This window comes from Sorex araneus, chromosome 6 (genome assembly GCF_027595985.1).
Source record: "Sorex araneus isolate mSorAra2 chromosome 6, mSorAra2.pri, whole genome shotgun sequence".
Lineage (NCBI taxonomy): Eukaryota > Metazoa > Chordata > Mammalia > Eulipotyphla > Soricidae > Sorex > Sorex araneus.
The window spans coordinates 72,201,010-72,222,711 of record NC_073307.1 but is presented as its reverse complement, the minus strand read 5'-3'; the positions used below and the strand labels follow the sequence as shown (position 1 = coordinate 72,222,711).

The window sequence follows — 21,702 nt, the reverse complement described above, 5'->3', positions numbered from 1 at the left end:
TCTTCCAGGAGCTTTGTTTTATAGTCTCTGGATCTTGGCCATTGATGAGATTACATGGCACGCTGGGGGCAGTTTGTGGGTGTGACTGCCAAGCTACTGGAGAACTGGGGACCTGGGTGGAGGAAGTCCAGTCCTGATCCGAGCAGGCTTGGAGTTCTCAGCCACGGGTCCCGCATTCCTGGGTTCCTGTGCCGGTTCCTTCATGTGTGAGGCTCATCTTAGCATGTGGAGAGTGGTCTTGAGCATTGCTTCAGCTGGGTTCTGGAGGTTTTTCAGCTGCCAGGGCTCTGCTTGAGGTGGAGAGGGAAACTTAACTTGCCCCCCTCTGAAGGGGCCCCAGTGAAGACAGCCTGGTGCAGGGACAGGAGATTCTGCCATGTATGTCATATATATATGCATATATTCCCATAGACAAATTTTTTAGTGATTGAATGTCAACTTAAGAATAGCAAAAATAGTTTAACCAGAGATGCTGATGTTGTATTATACTGATGTGGTATAAATGTTTGGGTACATGATAAGTGAGATCATCCTGTATTTGTCCTTCTTCTGGCTTACTTCACTCAACATGATATCATAAGCTTCATCCAGGCTGCAACAAATAGCATGATTTCATCATTTTTGAAGTGCATATTATTCAGTCATATACATATATACATATATATATATATACCACATATTCAGAACTCATTCTATCTGTCCTTAGCTATTGTGCTAAGTACTACAATGAATAGTGGTGTGCATATGTCTTTTTTTAGGTCCTGGATGAATATACCAAAAGTAGGATTGCTGAGTCAGGAATATACCCAAAAGTAGGATTGCTGGAATGAAGTAGGATTTCTGGGTCATATATATGATATATGACAGATCAATTCTAGATTTACTGAGAGGTTTCCAAACTCTTTTTCAGGGGTTTAGCCAAACAACATTCCCACTAACACTGGATGAGATTTACCTTTTCACCACATCCTTTCCAACACAGATTTTTCTACTACTTTTTATATAAATACACTTTAGTTTTAAAGGGTACCTGTAGGACATGCATGAGTTGCCATCAAGGTTCTTATTTCAATGCCTAGATATTTACGTTTGGTAGTATGTTTGGTAGGCACTAAGTAATAATTGCCAGTGTGTCTTCAAGCATTAGAAACAGGAATCCAGGAGTACATAAAAACTGCATACATGTGCTGCTGAAGATTATCATGCACCATTCAAAACTTCCAGGACTGCTTTTGGAATCCACATACCCCCCAGCCCCCAAGGTCCACATCCTGAAAAACACTAAGCAATCTATTTGTCTTTCAGCTTTTAAATATATGACAAAGATCTTTGGTGAACCGAGGGGTAGGAGTTATGTCTAGAGTGGGATTCTGAGCAGAAGAGTGAAAAGGTCCATTACAAATGTGATGCAAGGGACTAGAGAGATATTCCAGAGGATAACAACCAACCTAGCTTCCACCCCCAGCATGCAGCTGGTCCATCAAAGCATTCCAGGAGTGATCCCTATGGGCAAATCCAGGAGTAGTCCCTGTAGTCTCCTGGGTGTGGCCTTGAAATCAAAACCAGGGGCTGCAGTGATAGCACAGCAGGTAGGGTGCTTGCCTTGCATGTGGCTGGCATGGGTTTGATTCCCAACATCCCATATGGTCCCCAAAGCACCAGCAGGAGTGCAGAGCCTCCTGGGTGCAGACTCAGAAGTAAACCCTGAGCATTGCCAGGATGGCCCCAAAGTCAAAACAAAACAGAACAAAAGTGAGACTGTCACTAACCATTTTATAACAGCAAGTAAAGTCTTCTTCTTGGGCACATTTTGTTTGTTTATTTATAGCTTTTAAAGGATGAGCATACTTTCATCATGTTTCACAAAATATTCTTTGTTGGAAGAATCTGAAAATATTTTCAGACCTTTATAAACTACACTACCTCCTGCCGCTATGGAAGTGAGTAGTGGGAGCTCTGAGCATGGTCTCCGTTACTCAGAAGGAGGCAGAGCTTTGAGAACACAGCTCGGATGTTTCCAAAGACACTGTAGGTTTTAGATGATCACATCACCCATATTGTGACATTGCAACAAGTTGTGAGAAAATTATTGACTTTCTAATTCTGTTACAAATTACTTTGATTACATGAAGGAAGAGACATCAATTCAGATACCATCTCTCTAGAACTTGCTTGTTTTTCTTATTGAAGCCATTGAAAATAGGCCTAAGGCACAGATGCACAGAGGAAGGCACCTAAGAGGATTATAACATTGCTTCTTTCTCACTGCATTTATTCTTATAACCTTTATTCTTATAACCCTTAGTTAGTGGAAAATTTGGTTACTTTTTATTTTCTATAATGTTTACTTCTATAGTAAAATAAATATTTATTTTATTTAATATAAAATAAATAAATAAATAAGTATCTAAGAAAATAGACAAAATTGTAAAATTATAAACAACACACTTTATGTCAAAGTTTGTAAAAACAACTCGGGGTTGATTTGAACTGAGAAATGTTTGTTTAAATAAAAATACTAAATTATTTTAGGAAATAGCCAAATGTTCATCCCTTTTATTACTACTGTAATTCTATAGGCCAAGAACGCCCTGGCCCACGCCCTGCAGTCCTCCCGCCACGACTGCGACCTGCTGCGGGAACAGTACGAGGAGGAGCAGGAGGCCAAGGCTGAGCTGCAAAGGGCACTGTCCAAGGCCAACAGTGAGGTCGCCCAGTGGAGGACCAAGTATGAGACGGATGCCATCCAGCGCACAGAGGAGCTGGAGGAGGCCAAGTATGGGCTCTAGGGTTGTAGCAGAGGGCTCGCCCTGAAACACAGGTACTGGGACAGAACATTCCTACCACCTTGAGAAAATCTTCCGGACCTTGAGAAAATCTTCCAGACTTAGTTTTAAGCAGTGATAAGGATTGTCCATGGCCTTCCCTTGGGGAACTGTCCATTCCACCAGGTCTCGTTGGTGACTGCTTCCCCACCAAGCATTTTGGGATTCCTCAGGTGATACTAAAATCCTCTCTATCCATAAAACTTCAGGTCTTGGTTTTATAATTCCATTCTCTGTACAATTTGTTTTTCTCTTGATATGCCACTCTTGAAATTCTTTTGCCTTTGCCAAGACAAAACAAAATCTGGTTCTCTTAGGAAAAAACTGGCCCAGAGGCTCCAAGAAGCAGAGGAGAACACAGAGGCAGCAAGCGCCAAGTGCTCTTCCTTGGAGAAGACCAAGCAGAGGCTGCAGGGAGAAGTGAACGACCTGATGCTAGACTTGGAGCGGGCCACCATGGCCTGTAACACCCTGGACAAGAAGCAGAGGAGTTTTGACAAGGTTTCCCCCAAATGTTCCCCCAAATCAGATAAAAGGGACTAACGGTCTCCACATATAGAAGAGAGAGATGCACACACACTTCGGGGAATCCGCTAGGGCCCTAAGCCCAAATGGTGGGTGTGGGCATCAACTATCTCTTTACTTTTGTGACAAGCCCTCCAAAGAGGATTTCAGTTTTAGTTAAAGCTAATTCAGATCACTTTGAAATCAAAACATCCTTAAAAATATAGATTACATAGATAGGGTGTCTTGCATGGGTTGGAATAGTATGTATGCAAGTCATATATAGGTGTGTGTATACCTATATGGAATATGTATGTGTGTATATATATATGTATATTTCTATATATGATGTGTGATAGGCACTACTTGTAATATACATATATAATGATGTTGTATAGGAGAAGCACATTTTGGACCCATGGGACCCACTCTCTCAGTTTTTGAATCCCTCAGGATAGAAGGATAAATTTGGGATGTGCTGATGCTCCTTTTTTCACACATATTTACAAATCTCTCAGTGCTGTTTTCTCCTTGAATGCCCCTTTGTCATGTCTTAGGTCCTTGCTGAGTGGAAGCAAAAGCTACATGAGAGTCAAGCTGAGTTGGATGCTGCTCGGAAAGAGTCCAGGTCACTTAGTGCCGAAATCTTCAAGATGCGGAATGCCTATGAGGAGGTGGTGGAACAGTTAGAGATGATGAGGCGGGAGAATAAAAACTTGCAAGGTGACTTTTCTCCCCACCGCAGTGTGTAATTTTTCTCCAACCCCCAGCTCCCCATGCCACTATCCACTTCCAAAAGCTTCCAGCTTTCCACTGCTTCACAAAATCCTCATATAGACTTGGTTCATTCTTAATCCTGCTCTTCTAAAATAAGTGTTCTTGAGAATTTGGGTTAAAATATTAGAAAGTAAGACCCTCCAGGGGTTCTCTTTCAATCAGTTATGTCCTTGGACATGTGAAATTCCTTAGACTTCAGATCCCTGACCTCAAAAATTAGATTACACCAAATGCCACCAAGCTCTTTCAATTTCCAAGACTATGTATTATTCTGTGCACTATATTCTCCACTATATCCTCATTGGTATTCTTTGTGAACATTTCGTATATATTCTGTGAAATTTTCAGATCATACCACTCCATTTCAGGTAAAACAACACAATTATCTATTATATGTCAAAGGGTATCACTGTTTTCTCTTCTGTATGAATGTCAAGAATGAATCACCAACCCCTATACTTCCTGGCAAATGCATGTATTGCCAGCTAAAGAAACCTAAACCGAGCCCTTTATTTGCAGGAGAAATTTCTGATTTAACAGAGCAGATTGCAGAAACTGGCAAGAATCTTCAGGAACTAGAAAAAAACAAGAAGCAGGTAGAACAAGAAAAGTCAGATCTCCAGGCTGCACTAGAAGAGGTGGAGGCAAGTATCTAGGGTGTGACAGTGGGTGCACAAAAGACAGAATCCTGGAGGAGGGAGGACCGCTGAGAGAAGCTGAAATACCCCAGGGAAGAATTCTGGATGCCTGTGGGAATCCCAGTGTTCTCGACTTCATCTTCTAGGTGTTCTTTTGTTCCTACTTTCTTGAACTGTGGGTTGTGATCCCACGTTGGCTATTCTAAAGCAATGTGAGGTGATGGGGTCACAGAAACATTTTTTAGCGGTAAACGATTTTTGAACATATATCAACCAAGAATTGCAAATCAACTGAATTTTGAATCCCAGCTATTTCTGGCAACAGTTAGTTCATGTTTCAGAAAGAAGCCCGAGAGAAAAGCAAAAAGGAGTTGCAAGTGGGAACGTTTAAGAAGCTGCTCCAGCACATCACACTTACTTTTTTGAAATAAATTGAATATTTCTTCAGTGTCTTTTTCTAGTAAGTAATAAATCAATCAGCAAACATCTGAGATGTGGTTCAGATTCCTTCAGCTTGTGCTCGCTTCGGCAGCACATATACTACACCTGGAACGGTATACAGAAGATTAGCATGGCCCCTGCAGAATGACAGGAAATTCATGAAGTGTTCCATATTTTTTTAAAAAAAAAGAACCCTCAGCTTGTTCGTTTTTTTAGGGGGGTCTCTCCGGGGGAGGGGAAGTCCATATTCAGCTTACTCTTGGCCCTGTGCTCAGAGTTCACTTCTAGCAGTGATCAGGGATTAAACCTGAGTCAGACACATGTAAGGTAAATGTCCTACCAGCTTACTATCTCTCTACACAATGGAATACTATGCAGCTGTTAGAAAAGATGAAGTCATGAAATTTGCATATAGGTGGATCAACATGGAAAGCCCTTCAGTTTTAACAATCTTACACCACAGCCTTGTCTATTAGGAATTCTATATGAAGAAAACACAGTCCTGATGTAGGATGTATAGAGCACTGACCACATTCAAGGTGAGTGCAGAGCAGGTGACTGATATGTTTCTGGGTAATTATCATAACAGAATAAAGAGAATAGCAGTTGCTCAATCCCTGTGGAGACTTGGTTGGTACCTAAAGTATGGTCACTATGAAAAGAGACGCAAAGGGCAGAGGGTTACCTGATGGTCTCTCAAAAAAAATTATTTAATTGAACAGACACAATAAAATGTTTACCAATTTAAAAGTATGTTCTATTTCCTTTAAGACACAATATTATTTATTAATAGCAAATATAAATTTTAAGTTGTTTTATAACTGGTGGGAACATTCAAAGTAGAATTTTTTTTCTTTTGGGGTCACACCCGGTGATGCACAGGGGTTACTCCTGGCTCATGCACTCAGGAATCACTCCTGGCAGTGCTCGGGGGATTATATGGGATGCTGGGAATCGAACCCAGGTTGGTAGTGTGCAAGGCAAATGCCCTACCCATTTTTCGGGGCTCCAGCCCTGAAAGTAGAAATTTTTATCTTTAAATATTTCTGTACTTATCTAAGACATGTTTACAAGAATATAAGAATGCTTATTTTTATCATGATAAGCATGAAAATGTCACTCAATAAGAGGGCTGCTCAGAGGCTGGGAGGTAGCAGAGAGGCCAGAGGGGCATGCTTTGAATGCAGGAGGGTAGGTTCAACCCCTGAGCACAGCCCCGAATAGTACTGCAGGGTCCCAGAGCATCACCGGGGTCGCTCTTGTGGTCCTCAGCAGCACAGAGTCTCAGTCGCACCTCATCATTAGACCCTTAACAGACACTGTTGTTACTTTTCTTATTTAAGGGCTCCCTGGAACATGAAGAGAGTAAGATTTTGCGTGTTCAGCTTGAGTTAAATCAGGTAAAATCTGAGTTTGACCACAAAGTCATTGAGAAGGATGAGGAGATTGAGCAACTGAAAAGAAATACGCAGCGGGCAGCAGAGGCCACGCAGAGCATTCTGGAGGCGGAGATCCAGAGCCGCAGTGATGCCCAGAGGCTGAGGAGGAAAATGGAGGGGGATCTGGACGAGATGGAGATCCGGCTCTGCCGGGCCAACCGCCAGGTGGCCGACACCCAGAGAAACCTGCGCACCGTCCAGGGACAGCTCAAGGTGAGCACAGCCTGCGGTGGCCTCGCCATCTTACTAGCCCACCCTGGGTGGTGAGCTAAGATGAGCTTTTTTGCCCAAAGGATTCCCAGCTGCACCTGGATGGCACCCTGAGGAGCAACGAGGACCTCAAGGAGCAGCTGGCCACCGTGGAGCGCAGGAACGGCCTCTTGCTGGGAGAGCTGGAAGAGATAAAGGCGGCCCTGGAGCAAACTGAGCGCGCGCGCAGGCTTTCAGAGCAGGAGCTGCTGGACGTCAGCCAGAGGGTGCAGCTCCTGCACGCCCAGGTGAGTGCACCTGCTTCCAGAGGGACCACCCGAGCCGCAGGGTCCCCACCTGGTGAGTGGAATGGAGCACTCTGTGGACCATACTAGCAGTCAGCACCAAATTACACGGTTTACCTCCTGAAATAAGTCTTACTCTGGATGGACAGATTTACAAGCTTTCTTTTACCTGAAGATGGAAGATTTTTGTGGGGGGCGGGGTGGAGAGGCGGGGTTAATCAGAACAAGGAAGAATGACATTGCATAAAGGGTGAGGGAGAGAAAGGAGCATCTAAACTGCCATCATAGGAGGTTAAGATTGTCTTTTAAAATAATCGCTTATTTTTAAAATTCATTCAATCCCATCTCGGAGTATTCTTCCCTATTGAGGTACCGTGATTTATAATACTATTGATGAAAGTTTCATGTATACATCATTTCAACATCACACCAGCCACAAGAGTGCCCACTTAACTCCATCAATGTCTCAAAGACCCTCTCACCCACCTCACACTCAGGTAAACTCAGTTCTATGGACAAGAACTGAGTGCTGAAAGGAGATAAAGTGATATACATGATAACATTTCAGTACCTGTATTGCAAGCCACAATGCCTGAAAGAGAGATGAAGGGGGGGGAGAGTGGGAGGGAGGAAGACAAGGAGGGAGGGAGAGAAAGAGAGAGGCAGGGAGAGAGAGAGAGGAAAGGTGTCTGCCAATAAAGGCAAGGTGGGGTGGGAGGGAAATATACACTGGCGAAGTTTGGGTGTTGGAACATTTTATGACTGAAACCCAATCTTGAGCAACTTTATAACTGTGAATCTCATGGTTACTCAATAAAAATGGGGGGGAAAAAAGAAAAGAGGGTATGAGTGTAGGTGTCTTTCTGTGGTTAGATGGTGAGACTATATATTTATAAGTGTACAGATAAGTGTACAGTGTACTAAGGCTCTCTAATGTTACTGTTCATTGATAAATCAATAAAAATAGAAAATAACATATTGCTATATTGATTGCTCATAATCATTAAGAAATATTTTAAACTCCTTATTATAGAAAAAACAGATAACATTGCAAATAGAAAAATATCATTATGAAGAAAATTGTATTGTGAAAGTTTTGAGATATTTAGTCTGCATACATAAGTATATAAATTTCATTAGTATGTGATCAATATTTTGGCAACTTATTATTTTATTTAATATTTCATATATATAGTTCTGTTCATGACTGTTTAAAAGCTTTTCTATGAAATAATTTTCAATAGGAAAAAATAGTCATTTAGCTGGGTCACAAATCACGAATCACAAAAATCCCATTAATCACCGATTTCTCGGGCATGCTCAGTAACCTCTCATTTCATCCTTTCCCTGAAATCTTAGAAGTCTATCTTGACTCCGCCCTCCCAACGATGTCGCACTGGGGTTTCTTTCAGGGTCACAGGAATGAGATACAGCTTGTTACTGGATTTAGCATATGAATACACCATGGGAAGCTTGCAAGGCTGTCCCATGTGGGCAGGAAACTCTCAGAAGATTGCCAGTTTCTCCTGAGAGTTTGCTTTTAAGTCTCTCTCTGGATGTTGGCCGTTGATGGGATTACACACACCTGGGTTCCTCTGCTGGTACCTTCATGCATGAGGCCTGTCTGAATGTGTGGAGAGGTGCCTATGGCATGGCTGTAGCTAGGTTCCAGTGGTCTTCGGCTGCCGGGAGCTCTGCTCGGGGTGGGGAGGGAAGCTGGAGCCCATCCCCTCCGAGGGGCCCCGGGGAAGACAGGCAGGCATGCAGGCAAGAGACTCTGCCCATTTAGCTGGGTATATAGTTTAATTAATTAATCTATGGTTGATCTAGCTCAGAACATTTGGCATGGTGCCAAGTTCTCTAATCCTCACATTTTCAAGTCAGGACCTCTGCTACTGAGCTATTCCCAGGTCCCTTATCCTTAGAAATATTCCTTCTTTTTTTTAATTAAGAAAATCTGTGAAACACCAGAAAGAATGGAACATAACAGAAATAGGTGCAATCTGTGTTGGCAGGGATGTAGTGGAAAGGAACTCTCATCCACTGATGGTAGGAATATTATCTGGTACAAGCCCTGTGGAAAAACAGTATGGAGAATTCTCAATAAAATTAGAATTGAACTTCCATATGACCCAGCAACTTAGTTTTTGTGTATCCATCACCAGCACATAAAAACACTCTCTCGAAAGTACATGTGCACAAAAGTATTTTTTGCTGCACTCAGCACAATAGCTAAGATATGGAATCAACCAAGGTGTCCAATGGCAGATGAATGGATTATGAAGATGTGGTATATATGTATGTATGTATGTAGTGTGTGTGTGTAGACAATGGAATACTATACAACTGCAAGAAACAGTGAAATCATGCAATCTGCTGCAACATGGTTGAAATTGGAAGGCATGTTGTGTGAAATAAGACAGAAGAAGAGGGACGAAACACAGGGTGATCTCATTTATCTGTGGAATATAGAATACTGGATGAGGAAATGTACTGTAGTAAAAGAAGGATGCCTAGATCATCCTTGACTCCAATGTTTAGAGAGGAGACAGACAGTGAATGAAAGAAATCAAGAGGGGAAGAAGAAAATGAGAAGTAATGGGTGAACAGGAATCATGGCTTCAGTTATACCAATGGTATAATGAGTTGTCTAGCCATATACCCAAAATACAGATTCAAGAAACTTAAAACAAGAAATCTAAGGGGCAGTAACTGAAGCTCTGTAATGTACTTGTCAAGTTGACAGGTGGGGGGCGGGGAATGGGGGTTGGAATGGGAGGAAATTGGAAACACTGGTGAAGGGAAGTTGACACTATTGGAGGTATTGGTGTTGAATTATTGTGTGCCTAAAATTCAACATCAGTAATTTTGTAAAACATGTTCTTTAATAAATAAATGCATTTTTAAAAAAATCTGTAAGCACTTTTATATAAATTCCTAAAGAACCTAGCTATTATCTCTTGCATTTTGTTTCTGAAAAAAAAAACTCATTTAAAATATTATTTCCCAAATTTTTATTGAGGAATTATGATTTACAATACTACTAATGGTAGTTTTATGCATACGAAGTTCTGACACCAAACACATCATCAGAGTGTCATCTTCCCTCCACCAATGTCCCAAGGTTCCCTCTTCTTGGTAAGCTCAGTTCTGGGTAGGCCAACTCAGGTTCTTTCAACTTTGTCCATTTATTTGTCCCTTACTATCTTTACTTATATCTCACTTGTGAGAGAAATCATTCTGTTTTTTTTTTCATTCTCCTTCTGATTGACATAATTCAGCTGAATATACTCTATTTCCATCCATGGCAGAAAATTACAGTTTCATCTTTTTTTTGTAGCTAAGGTATTTACATTGTGTATATATACCATACTTTCCTTATCCACTAATCTGTTCTTGGGAACTTTGGTTGTTTCTTGAGTATTGTGGATAATGCTGCAATAAACATTAAGAGCACAAATGTCTTTTTAAAACAGAATTTTGGTGACCCTGGTATTAGATGGCAATAAATTGAGTTGCTGAGTCATATGGAAGCTTCATTCTATGCGTTTTCAGAAATTCTCATACTTTTTCTCCAGAAAAACTGAACCAGTCAATGCTCCTACCAACATTCATACCATTTTTTCCACATCTGTGCCAGCACTGGTTATTTCATTGTGTTTTTTTTTTCCAGGCCCACTGTTGTGAGATGACGAATTGCTTTGATTTACATTTTTCCTGATGATAAATGATGAACAGCACTTAAAAAATTAACTCTTTGATACTAGTACATTGGAATATCTTGTCATATTTTTAATCGTTTGTGTTTCTTCTAGTTTGTATTACCTATTTGTGCTAATTTTTGCCCTTTTTCTAATTGATTTGCCTTTTATATGTAAAGAAGGGAATATATTTTCAGTATATTACTTGCAAATATTTTATAATCTGTTATCACTCTTACAATTCTACTTATATGTGACTATTATAAATATTCCCATGATTAACATGTCTATAATTTCTTTATTTCATCATTTATTATTTGAATAATCTATCATTCCTAACTATTTGCATTTTGACCTTTATGACTTACTCAGTCTTATTGTATAATTTTGGGATCTGTTTCAGCACAGACAAGAATAAAATAGTTTATAGCATATCATCCTTGATAAAAATATGAAAAAAATATCATTACTATTTGCTTTACTCTCTGCCCAATCCTCCTGGTTCAATTTTTAAAGGTTCAAAGTATAATAAGCTCCCCTGGTCTCTAATTTTTCTGACAGAACACAGTCCTAACAAATACCAAGAAAAAACTGGAAGCTGACTTGTCCCAGTGCCAGGCAGAGGTGGAGAACTCCATCCAGGATTCCAGAAACGCAGAGGAGAAGGCCAAGAAAGCCATCACAGATGTAAGCTCTTTTTTTCTTGGAAATAAAAATGATATTAATATACTTAACTGTAGTGAACATATTTCTTGTCCTTAAATAGTTAAAGGCAGTTGGGATACAAAAGGGACATAGTTAAAGGCAGTTGGGATACAAAAGGGACCACTAAGTAAATGATGCTTGGAGGCTCACTTGGGATGGGATGCATGCTGAAAATAAACTATGGACCAAACATGATGGCTGCTTAGTACCTGTATTGCAAACTATAACACTTAAAAGGAGAGACAAAGAGGGAATGTACCTGCCACAGAGGTGGGGTGGGGTGGGGTGAGGGTGGCGGGAGGGATACTGGGAACATTGGTGGTGAAGAACAGGCACTGGTGGAGGGAATGGTACTCCATCATTGTATGACTGAAAGGTAATCACCAAAGTTTGTAAGTCTGTAACTGTATCTCACAGTGATTCATAAAAAAAACCACACATTAATTAGTAATAACTTCTTAGAGAGAGAATGAGATGGATCCTTAGTAGAGGTAAGATGGAGAAAAAAATCACAAGCAACACCTCAGAGGTAGTGTCAGCAGTATCAGCCTCAGGCACTTCTTCCTGTGCCGTAAGGAAGGAGTGACGGATAGCCCTTTGACATTTCCTTTGACCCTAACCATCAGGCTGCCATGATGGCTGAAGAACTAAAGAAGGAGCAGGACACCAGCGCCCACCTGGAGCGGGTGAAGAAAAATCTGGAGCAGACAGTAAGAGACCTGCAACTGCGACTGGATGAGGCTGAGCAGCAGGCCCTGAAGGGCGGGAAGAAGCAGATCCAGAAACTGGAGAACCGGGTAGAGTAACTTGAGAGACTCTCTCAAAGTGGCAGACGGCTTAGTCATGTCAGAACCACAATCTAGAAATTTAGGTTGTTAGGTATACTCAATACTGATTGAGTATACTGAAATTTTAGTTTGAGGACTACAGTTGATTCTTGGAAAAATAAGCATTGAATCCTTCGAATTCCAAAATATAAGAATATTTTTCTGTATCCATGATTCCACATTTGTGGATTCAACCAACCAGGATATCAGTCAGTTGTGTCAATGGATGCAAAGACCTTATTATAAACTTATAATACCTGAATTTTTGACTCTGTGTGGAACTATTTCTGGAGTGGGGTTATAAAATATATTAGAAGATCAATGCCCCTAAACACAAAGTTGTTCAAGAGTCCACTAATCTTGGAAACATACTATGAATTTAATTTTCTAGACCTTTCTCCTTTGTGGACCCCTATCCCCAAAGTATACAATCACATTTACATACAGTGTAATAGCATTTTAAATATCTATTGCCTAATTTCATGCTTTACAAATATTTATATCTATATAACTTAGAGAAATATACTTTATGATCATGAAATTACATATTTCAGTTGAACTTTATTTAGGACCACACTCCAATTTGATAACCAATATGTATCCATACATAAACTCCATAGTCGTCCTTTGTCTCCCCCTATTGGGACTCCTTCCCATCTCAGATGCCCGAATCTTTTAATAAAATTTTCAGTTATAGTATATTGTTTATTTCATCCTAAATGGAAAACAAGTGGGCTTTTCTCAGGCTAAGCAGCATAAACATTTAATGTCCGGAGCAGCACTGTTTCTGCTTTATCCAGGATCGTATTTTGCAGCTGTTTGGTTCTTTCTATGACAATTTCCTTTGTTTCCTTTACCCCTGTCTTTTCTCTCTAAATCTGTTAGGGTTTTATTTTTAATACTCCATCACCAGCTGGCATTTTGCAAGAGCTATACAGGGGTGTTTATCACAATATCCGTTGTCCGCAGAAAGAGGAAATAAAAGAGTGGGAGGCAAAGGAAGAGAACAACTTCTCCCAGCAAGAAAGTCCCCAAATGTGGTCACTTTGCATGCCACCCTCAGGGATATGATTATTGACTCTTGTACGTTTTGTCAGTGAAAGAAATTAAGGTTAACAAGAATTGTAGAAATAAGTACCAGGAGGTTGACTCCATGGCTTGGAGGCTGGCCTCACATTCTGGGGAAAGGGCAACTCAGAGAAGGGATCACCAACTATAATGTAGTCAAAGGCCATTTGGGGGAAGGGAGTTGCGGGCTGAATGAGGGCTAGAGACTGAGCACAGTGGCCACTCAACACCTTTATTGCAAACCACAACAGCTAATTAGAGAGAGAGAACAGAAGGGAATACTCTGCCACAGTGGCAGGGTGGGGTGAGGGGAGATGGGATTGGGGAGGGTGGGAGGGATGCTGGGTTTACTGGTGGTGGAGAATGGGCACTGGTGAAGGGATGGGTTCCCGAACTTTGTATGAGGGAAGCATAAGCACAAAAGTGTATAAATCTGTAAATGTGCCCTCACGGTGATTCACTAATTAAAAATAAATTAATTAATTAATTAAAAAAAAGAAATTAAGGTTAAAAGCTATTGAGATTACACACGTTGAAAAAGAAAAAATAAGCAAAAGTAAATACCAAGGGTGTTAGATCTTCTCCAAAAGAATCTTTAAATGGTTATTTTTAATTATTCTTATCTAATCCAATTCCATTAAAATGAGATTAAGCCTTTCCTACTCATAAATCCCTCCCTGCAGGGGAGGATTATATACCATATACCCTCTATGATTCTTTGATTCATTGGCACAAGACCCTTTCTTCTGGCCTCTTCATTCGCAATGGTGAAGCTTCTAGACTATCCTATAAACTACTCAGCTACCTTAGTTTTATACCTTGAAGAGTCCCATGGAGAATTCTTAAGTAAATATATATATATATTTTACATACAAATATACATATATATTTTATAATGCCTGAAGAAAACAGTATCCTGGGACCCATGAGTGGTGGTGGACCCTTGAATAGTGAGTACACTAGTAGATTTTAAGGTTTATATTGGGTCTGTAAGTTCAAAGTCACCCCTTGTCAGTGGTCACTCAGAGATTCTCAGAGACTCTGAACCTAGAGTACTAGGTTACCACCTGTCTCTGAGACAATTCTCACAGACTAGCTCCTCTTTCTAAATTGTGGGGTGAGGACAAGTCATAACTCATATTCTCAGTAGCTGTCTGCTCCCCTCAAGATATCACCAAATGGCAAAACACTGTGAGATCAACAAGACCCGTATGGTGTATTCTCACTTAAAAATACTTTCATATTCTTGAAATCAATCAACATAATCCATCACATCAACAAAAGTAAAGATAAAAACCATATGATCATATCCATAGATGCAGAAAAAGCATTTGACAAGATCCAACACCCATTCATGATAAAAACTCTCACCAAAATGGGTTTTGGAGGAACTTTTCTCAAGATAGTCAAAGCCATCTACCATGAACCTATGGCAAGCATTATCATCAATGGAGAAAAACTAAGGGCTTTTCCTCTGAGATCGGGGACAAGACAAGGATGTCCACTCTCACCACTTCTCTTTAATATAGTACTGGAAGTATTAGCAATAGCCATCAGGCAAGAAAAAGATATTAAGGGGATTCAGATTGGAAAGGAAGAAATCAAGCTCTCACTATTCGCAGACGATATGATACTATACCTAGAGAAACCTAAAAGCTCTAGTAAGAAACTCTTAGAAACAATTGACCTATACAGTAAAGTCGCAGGCTATAAAATCAATACCCAAAAATCCATGGCCTTCCTATATGCAAACAATGAGACAGAGGAAAGGGACATGAAAAAAGCAATCCCATTCACAATTGTGCCCCAGAAAATCAAATACCTTGGAATCAGCTTAACTAAAGAAGTAAAGGACCTCTACAAAGAAAACTATAAAACGCTACTTCATGAAATAAAAGAGGACATGAGGAAATGGAAAAATATCCCCTGCTCATGGATAGGGAGAATAAACATTGTCAAAATGGCAATACTCCCAAAAGCATTATACAGATTTAACGCAATCCCTATAGGGATACCCATGGCATTCTTCAAAGAAGCGGAGCAAGCAATCCTGAAATTTATATGGAACAATAAACGCCCACGGATAGCTAAAACAATTCTTGGGAAAAAGATGATGGGAGGCATCACCCTTCCCAACCTTAAACTCTACTACAAAGCGGTAACAATTAAAACAGCATGGTACTGGAACAAAAGCAGAACTGCAGACCAATGGAACAGGGTGGAATATCCCCACACACAACCTCAAATGTATGATCATCTAATCTTTGATAAAGGTGCAAGAGATGTGAAGTGGAGCAAGGAAAGTCTCTTTAACAAATGGTGCTGGCACAATTGGACAACCACATGCAAAAAAATGGGCTTAGAACTCGATCTGTCACCATGCACAAAAGTCAGATCAAAATGGATTAAAGACCTCAACATCAGACCACAAACCATAAGGTACATTGAAGACAAGGTAGGCAAAACCCTCCAGGATATTGAAGATAAAGGTATCTTCAAAGATGACACGGAACTAAGCAATCTAGTAAAAACAGAGATCAACAAATGGGACTACATTAAACTAAAAAGCTTCTGCACCGCAAAAGAAACAGCGACCAGAATACAAAGACTATCTACAGAATGGGAAAGGATATTTACACAATACCCATCAGATAAGGGGTTGATATCAAGGGTATATAAAGCACTGGTTGAACTCTACAAGAAGAAAACATCCAACCCCATCAAAAAATGGGGCGAAGAAATGAACAGAAACTTTACCAAGGAAGAGATACGAATGGCCAAAAGACACATGAAAAAGTGCTCTACATCACTAATCATCAGAGAGATGCAGATCAAAACAACCATGAGATACCACCTCACACCACAGAGGCTAGCACACATCCAAAAGAACAAAAGCAACCGCTGTTGGAGAGGATGTGGGGAGAAAGGGACCCTTCTACACTGCTGGTGGGAATGCCGGCTAGTTCAGCCCTTTTGGAAAACAGTATGGACGATTCTCAAAAAACTTGAGGTTGAGCTCCCATTTGACCCAGCAATACCACTGAAAAGCCAAAAAGTATAGTCAAAGTGACATATGCACTTATATGTTCACCGCAGCACTGTTTACAATAGGCAGAATCTGGAAAAAACCCGAGTGCCCTAGAACAGATGACTGGTTGAAGAAACTCTGGTACATCTATTCAATGGAATACTATGCAGCTGTTAGAAAAAATGAGGTCATGACATTTGCATATAAGTGGATCTATATGGAAAGTATCATGCTAAGTGAAATGAGTCAGAAAGAGAGAGACAGACATAGAAAGATTGCACTCATCTGTGGAATATAGAATAATAGACTATAAGACGAACAACCAAGAATAGTAGAAATAAGTACCAGGAGGTTGTCACCATGGCTTGGAGGCTGTTCTCTCATTCTGGGCAACTCAGAGAAGGGATCAGCAAGTAAAATGTGGTTGTTGGTCATGTGGGGGAAAGATGATGCTGGCCAAATATAGACTAGAGACTGAACGCAATGGCCACTCAACACCTTTATTGCAAACCACAACACCTAATCAGAGAGAGAGAACAAAAGGGAATACCCTGCCATAGTGGCAGTGTGGGGTGGGGGGAGACGGGACTGGGAAGGGGGGGTGGGATGTTGGGTTTACTGGTGGTGGAGAATGGGCACTGGTGAAGGGATGGGTTATCAAACTTTGTAAGGGAGAAACATGAGCACAAAAATGTATAAATCTGTAACAGTACCCTCACGTTGACTCACTAATTAAAAATAAACTATAAAAAAAATTTAAAAAAAATTAAAAAAAATACTTTCATATTCTTTATCTAATTTTATCCCCATCAATCAAGATTGGGTAGGAATTGCAGTTTCCATCCAAAATACATAGAAATCCATACTCAGAGCTGGCAGCTAATTGGTTTTGAATCAATCAGCTGGAGTTTGGACTGGAATTCACCTGCAACTAACCATAGTTTGTTTCGCTCCATGACCCCTTCAGAGTTCTTGAGTTAGGAATCAGCGCTGCCATGAACACTATTGCACTTTTCACAAAGCACGACACTTCCTGAACTGCACAGGCCCATTGGAAGGGATATAGTTTGTAAACAATACTGGAGTTCCCTCTGCCCATAGAGTGCATCTTTTCCATTTATTAAAAATATTTTTATTTTGGCCCTATGATTCACAATGCTGTTAATAAAAATAAAGTTGCAGACATAAAATGTTCCACTCCAAACCCACCACTGTTCTCAGCACAGTGAGGTGAGGTTCATTCCACGCTGCCTCCATATTAACCTCACTTTTTATTTAATTATTATAGTTTGAGTCTTACAGTTTTGATGTATACAATTACTTCACATCTACACCATCAAAAAACCTAAGCCCTATGTTACACCTCTCTACATCCTCTTTCTTTCTAACCTCATCCTTCCATCCTTTCTTGACTTACATTTTCACTTATGTAATCCAAGGCCAAGGCTTTGCCCACGTCATTATCTTTTAATCCTTTATCTTGTTAGTATGTACCACTGATAAGAGAGAATTTATGGTATTAGTCCTTCTTCCTTTGAATTACTTTATTTAATATGACATCCTACAGCTCCATCCAAGTTGTAGTGCACTGTGTTATTTTATAATTTTTGTGGCTGCATAGTGTTGCATTTTATATATTTATAAATAATGAAATATATATGCACCTCAACTTCTTTATCCACTTGTTTTCCATTGGAATTTTGTGTTGCTTCAATACCCTAACTATTGCACTAAACATTGCAATGATCATCAGCGTTTATATGTCTCTTTGAATTTGCTTTTGTGTGTTTGCAGGGGGGGGAGTGATAAGCATCAAGAAATGAATGTCTTGTTAGGTTATATGGGATTTCTATTCTTGCTTTTTTGAAGAAAAAAAGTAAGTATCTCCATGCTGTTTTCCACCAAGTTACCCTTCATGGAAAATCAAATATGTTCACCAGCAGAGAGTGAGAGTTTCATTTCTATACATCATTTTTTGTTTCTAGTCTTTTTGATATTGTTTTTGGTGTGAGGTTATATCTCATTGTGGATTCAATTGGATTTCCTTGATCATAAGTGATGGTGAACAAATTTTATATATTTATTGACAATGCATATGTCCTCTTCACTGCAATGTCTGTCTATCTCCCAGGGAGGGCAGTCTACTCGAATCTGCAAGAAGCTGTTGCATGAGCCAGTGGCGGCCTCATGAGTGAAACATGTCTCCCTAGGAGGAGACACCTTTGCGGAATAGAACAGAGGATTGCAAGTTCACCTTGAAATGACTTGCATGTGAATCCTTGAGAGAAATCTGGTTGATCTGACTTCAGTTGTCTTCTCTTTACCATGCCCAGGTGCGGGAGTTAGAAAATGAGCTGGATGCTGAACAGAAGAGAGGAGCTGAGGCTTTGAAGGGTGCCCATAAATATGATCGGAAGATTAAAGAAATGGCTTTTCAGGTAGAGATCTTAAAAACTCTTAAGAACTCAGTGTGTTGTGGATCAGACCCCATCAGAAGCAGTAGTGGGTTTGGGCACGCTGACACATATGCTCTGTTCACAGGCTGAAGAAGATCATAGGAATATCCTTAGGCTCCAGGACCTGGTAGATAAGCTGCAGGCCAAAGTGAAGGCTTACAAGAGACAGGTTGAAGAGGCTGTGAGTATAAGAGGTTTGGGGGAGCAGGTTGGGCCCATGCCAACCTACAGGATCCCTAATTCTGAGATGGAATGCTTTTCATTTCTTGGAGTCTGCGGAACCTGACATCTAGGTTTCATTTCAGCTATAAAACAAGCTGTCTTTATCCTCCTCCCATCTGTTTTAAACCAAGTACCCACCTCTCTCTCCTCTCTGTCCCCAGGTGGATGGGCTAGGCTTACCTTTCCTCTCCTTTCCACCTTACTTTGCCCTACCCTGTGAGTGAGTTCTCCTTACCCTGGAATGTTGCTACATAGTTTTACCCGCTCCTTCGCCATCTTTTCCCACTTGATCTGCCCTCTCCACCCCTATAATCCAACCTTAGAACCTCATCTTAATTCACTGCATTCCATATTCCCTCTTCTCTATTTTATTCTGTATGGTATGTCTTTGATCAGATAGGTAAAATCAACAAGGAAGAAATCTAATTGTTGGGGACCAGTATCTCTGAGTAATCTCTGAGTACCTTCAGGGAACACAGGTCTGAGAGACATTAGTCACAGGACCAGACTGTGGGGATGGGGTGACTCACAAGGAGTCAGACTGCAGGAGTGAGGCAGCTCATAGGAGTGAGGGGTGGAGAGGGCATCTTTCTTTTTTTAATAGAAAAGTAATCGTTTTGGAAGCTATGAATTAAGCAAAGTTTAACTGAAGTGGTTACTTCAAGCATTTTTCAAATTGTATATGTATTTGACCTTAAAAGTAGAAAGGGCGTTGTAGAAGGTAATATTTCCCTTTCTTTTTGGGGGGTTCACACCAGGCGATGCACAGGAGTTACTCCTGGCTCATGCACTCAGGAAGTACTCTGGGCAGTACTTAGGGAACCATATGGGATTCTGGGAATCAAACCCGGGTCGGCTGTGTGCAAGGCTAATGCTCTACTCACTGTGCTATAACTCCAGCCCCCATATTTTCCTTTCTTTTTTTATTATTGAATCACCATCAGATACAGTTACAAGCTTTTATATTTGAGTTTCAGTCATACAATGATAAAATACCCATCCCCCCACCAGTGCACATTCTCCACCACTAAAGTCCCCAGTATACCCCCCCTTTCCAACCCTCCCCCTGCCTTCATGGCAGACAGTTTCCCCCATACTCTCACTCTACTTTTGTGCAGTATGGTCTGCAATACAGATACTGAGAGGTTATCATTTTTGGTCCTTTATCTATTTTCAGCATACATCTCCCATCCCAAATGATTCCTCCAACCATCACTGACTTAATGATCCCTACTTTATTCCAGCTGCCTTCTCCCCCAGCTCATGAAACAGGCTTCCAACTATGGGGCAATATTCCTGGCCCTTGTGTCTACTGCCCTTGGGTGTCTATCTCATATTTTATTCCACAAATGAGTGCAGACCTCCTATATATGTCCCTCTCTTTCTGACTCATTTCACTTAGCATGATACTCTCCATGTCCATCCACTTATAAATAATATTTCCCTTTTCTTTTATATATAGCATCCCATAAGATTAGTGTTCTAAAGAGAAAAACTTGGAGGCCCTGTCCCTGTAAATGTCTGAGCATATGACTTCTCACTTTGCCTTCTTGCTCCCCGCCCAAAGGGCTTTTAAGTCTATCTTGATCTCAGGGAAGCAGTTACATGTGGGGGTAAGAAGGGGACCCGTGCCCATGACATTAGTACAGTAGCAGAAGCTATTTTTGTCAGGAACGCTGCATCATTCTTGGGAAGACCTATACAAGGACCTAATTATAGACAGAGATGCTGGTTGCAGATACAAGGCAGGAGAACTAGGTTATTGCTCTCTGCCACCTCCAGATGCCTTGGGAGTCTCTGGGCTTGGGTATTGTCCAAAATATCTCCACTGAACAGAGCTAGAGAGATAGCTTAAAAGGATGATCACATGGCTTGCATGCAGGAGACCTTGGTTAAATCACACAGAACTGTGTGGCATTGCCAGATGAAGGCAGTAAACAAAACAAAATGAATTTCTCTGGAGAGTCGCATGGTGTAGGGGGGACATCAAGAAGTCCAAGGTAGCTGGGAAGGAGCTAGAATACGATTCTCACATCTGGCCTGCCTCACCTGCTTTCTCTCCTCTGCCCCAGCAAGCTGGTCACATTTCTAGCTTTTCACGAACTTTCACCGAGTTCAGAGTCAGACCTAGAGTCATTTTCCGTCTACATCCCTCCGTTTAGGAAGAACAGGCCAACACGCAGCTGTCTAAGTGCCGGCGAGTCCAGCATGAACTGGAGGAGGCTGAGGAGAGAGCAGACATCGCCGAGACGCAGGTCAACAAGCTGCGCACCAAAAGCCGAGACGTGGGTGTCCAGGTGAGAATACACAGACATGACTTCCCCGAGATGTTAGGGGACAAGTGAGGACAGCCAGACCTGGCTTCTTTCTCAGAAGTCCAGAGACCTGGACACAGAGAGCACCCGGCAGAGCTGGGCAGAGGTGCCCGCTGGTGCTTTACTGCTGGGCAGCCAATTACCATATCTTTAGGTTAGCCTCCAAAGTTTCAGGCTCCCAAGAGGACAAGAGTAAAGAATAAAGGTGAACAATGAATGCCTTAATCATTGTTGAAATTTACCTGTTCTATTTGTACACAAT

General features: G+C 41.0%; 1 protein-coding gene and 1 non-coding gene across 2 annotated transcripts in view; both read left to right on the top strand.

The window, feature by feature from the left end:
* LOC101553588 (myosin-13) overlaps nt 1-21,702 on the top strand; it is a 174,901-nt gene that overhangs the window by 55,329 nt on the left and 97,870 nt on the right. The window contains exons 29-39 of the mRNA XM_055143578.1: nt 2,580-2,776; nt 3,143-3,326; nt 3,887-4,052; nt 4,626-4,750; nt 6,529-6,837; nt 6,918-7,121; nt 11,381-11,506; nt 12,151-12,321; nt 18,781-18,885; nt 18,989-19,084; nt 21,288-21,422. Coding sequence (XP_054999553.1) covers nt 2,580-2,776; nt 3,143-3,326; nt 3,887-4,052; nt 4,626-4,750; nt 6,529-6,837; nt 6,918-7,121; nt 11,381-11,506; nt 12,151-12,321; nt 18,781-18,885; nt 18,989-19,084; nt 21,288-21,422 — 1,818 coding nt within the window. The remainder of the gene's footprint in view (nt 1-2,579; nt 2,777-3,142; nt 3,327-3,886; nt 4,053-4,625; nt 4,751-6,528; nt 6,838-6,917; nt 7,122-11,380; nt 11,507-12,150; nt 12,322-18,780; nt 18,886-18,988; nt 19,085-21,287; nt 21,423-21,702) is intronic.
* LOC129406214 (U6 spliceosomal RNA) lies at nt 5,261-5,363 on the top strand. Its single transcript, XR_008630877.1, has one exon. It is a non-coding gene; the product is annotated as a U6 spliceosomal RNA (small nuclear RNA).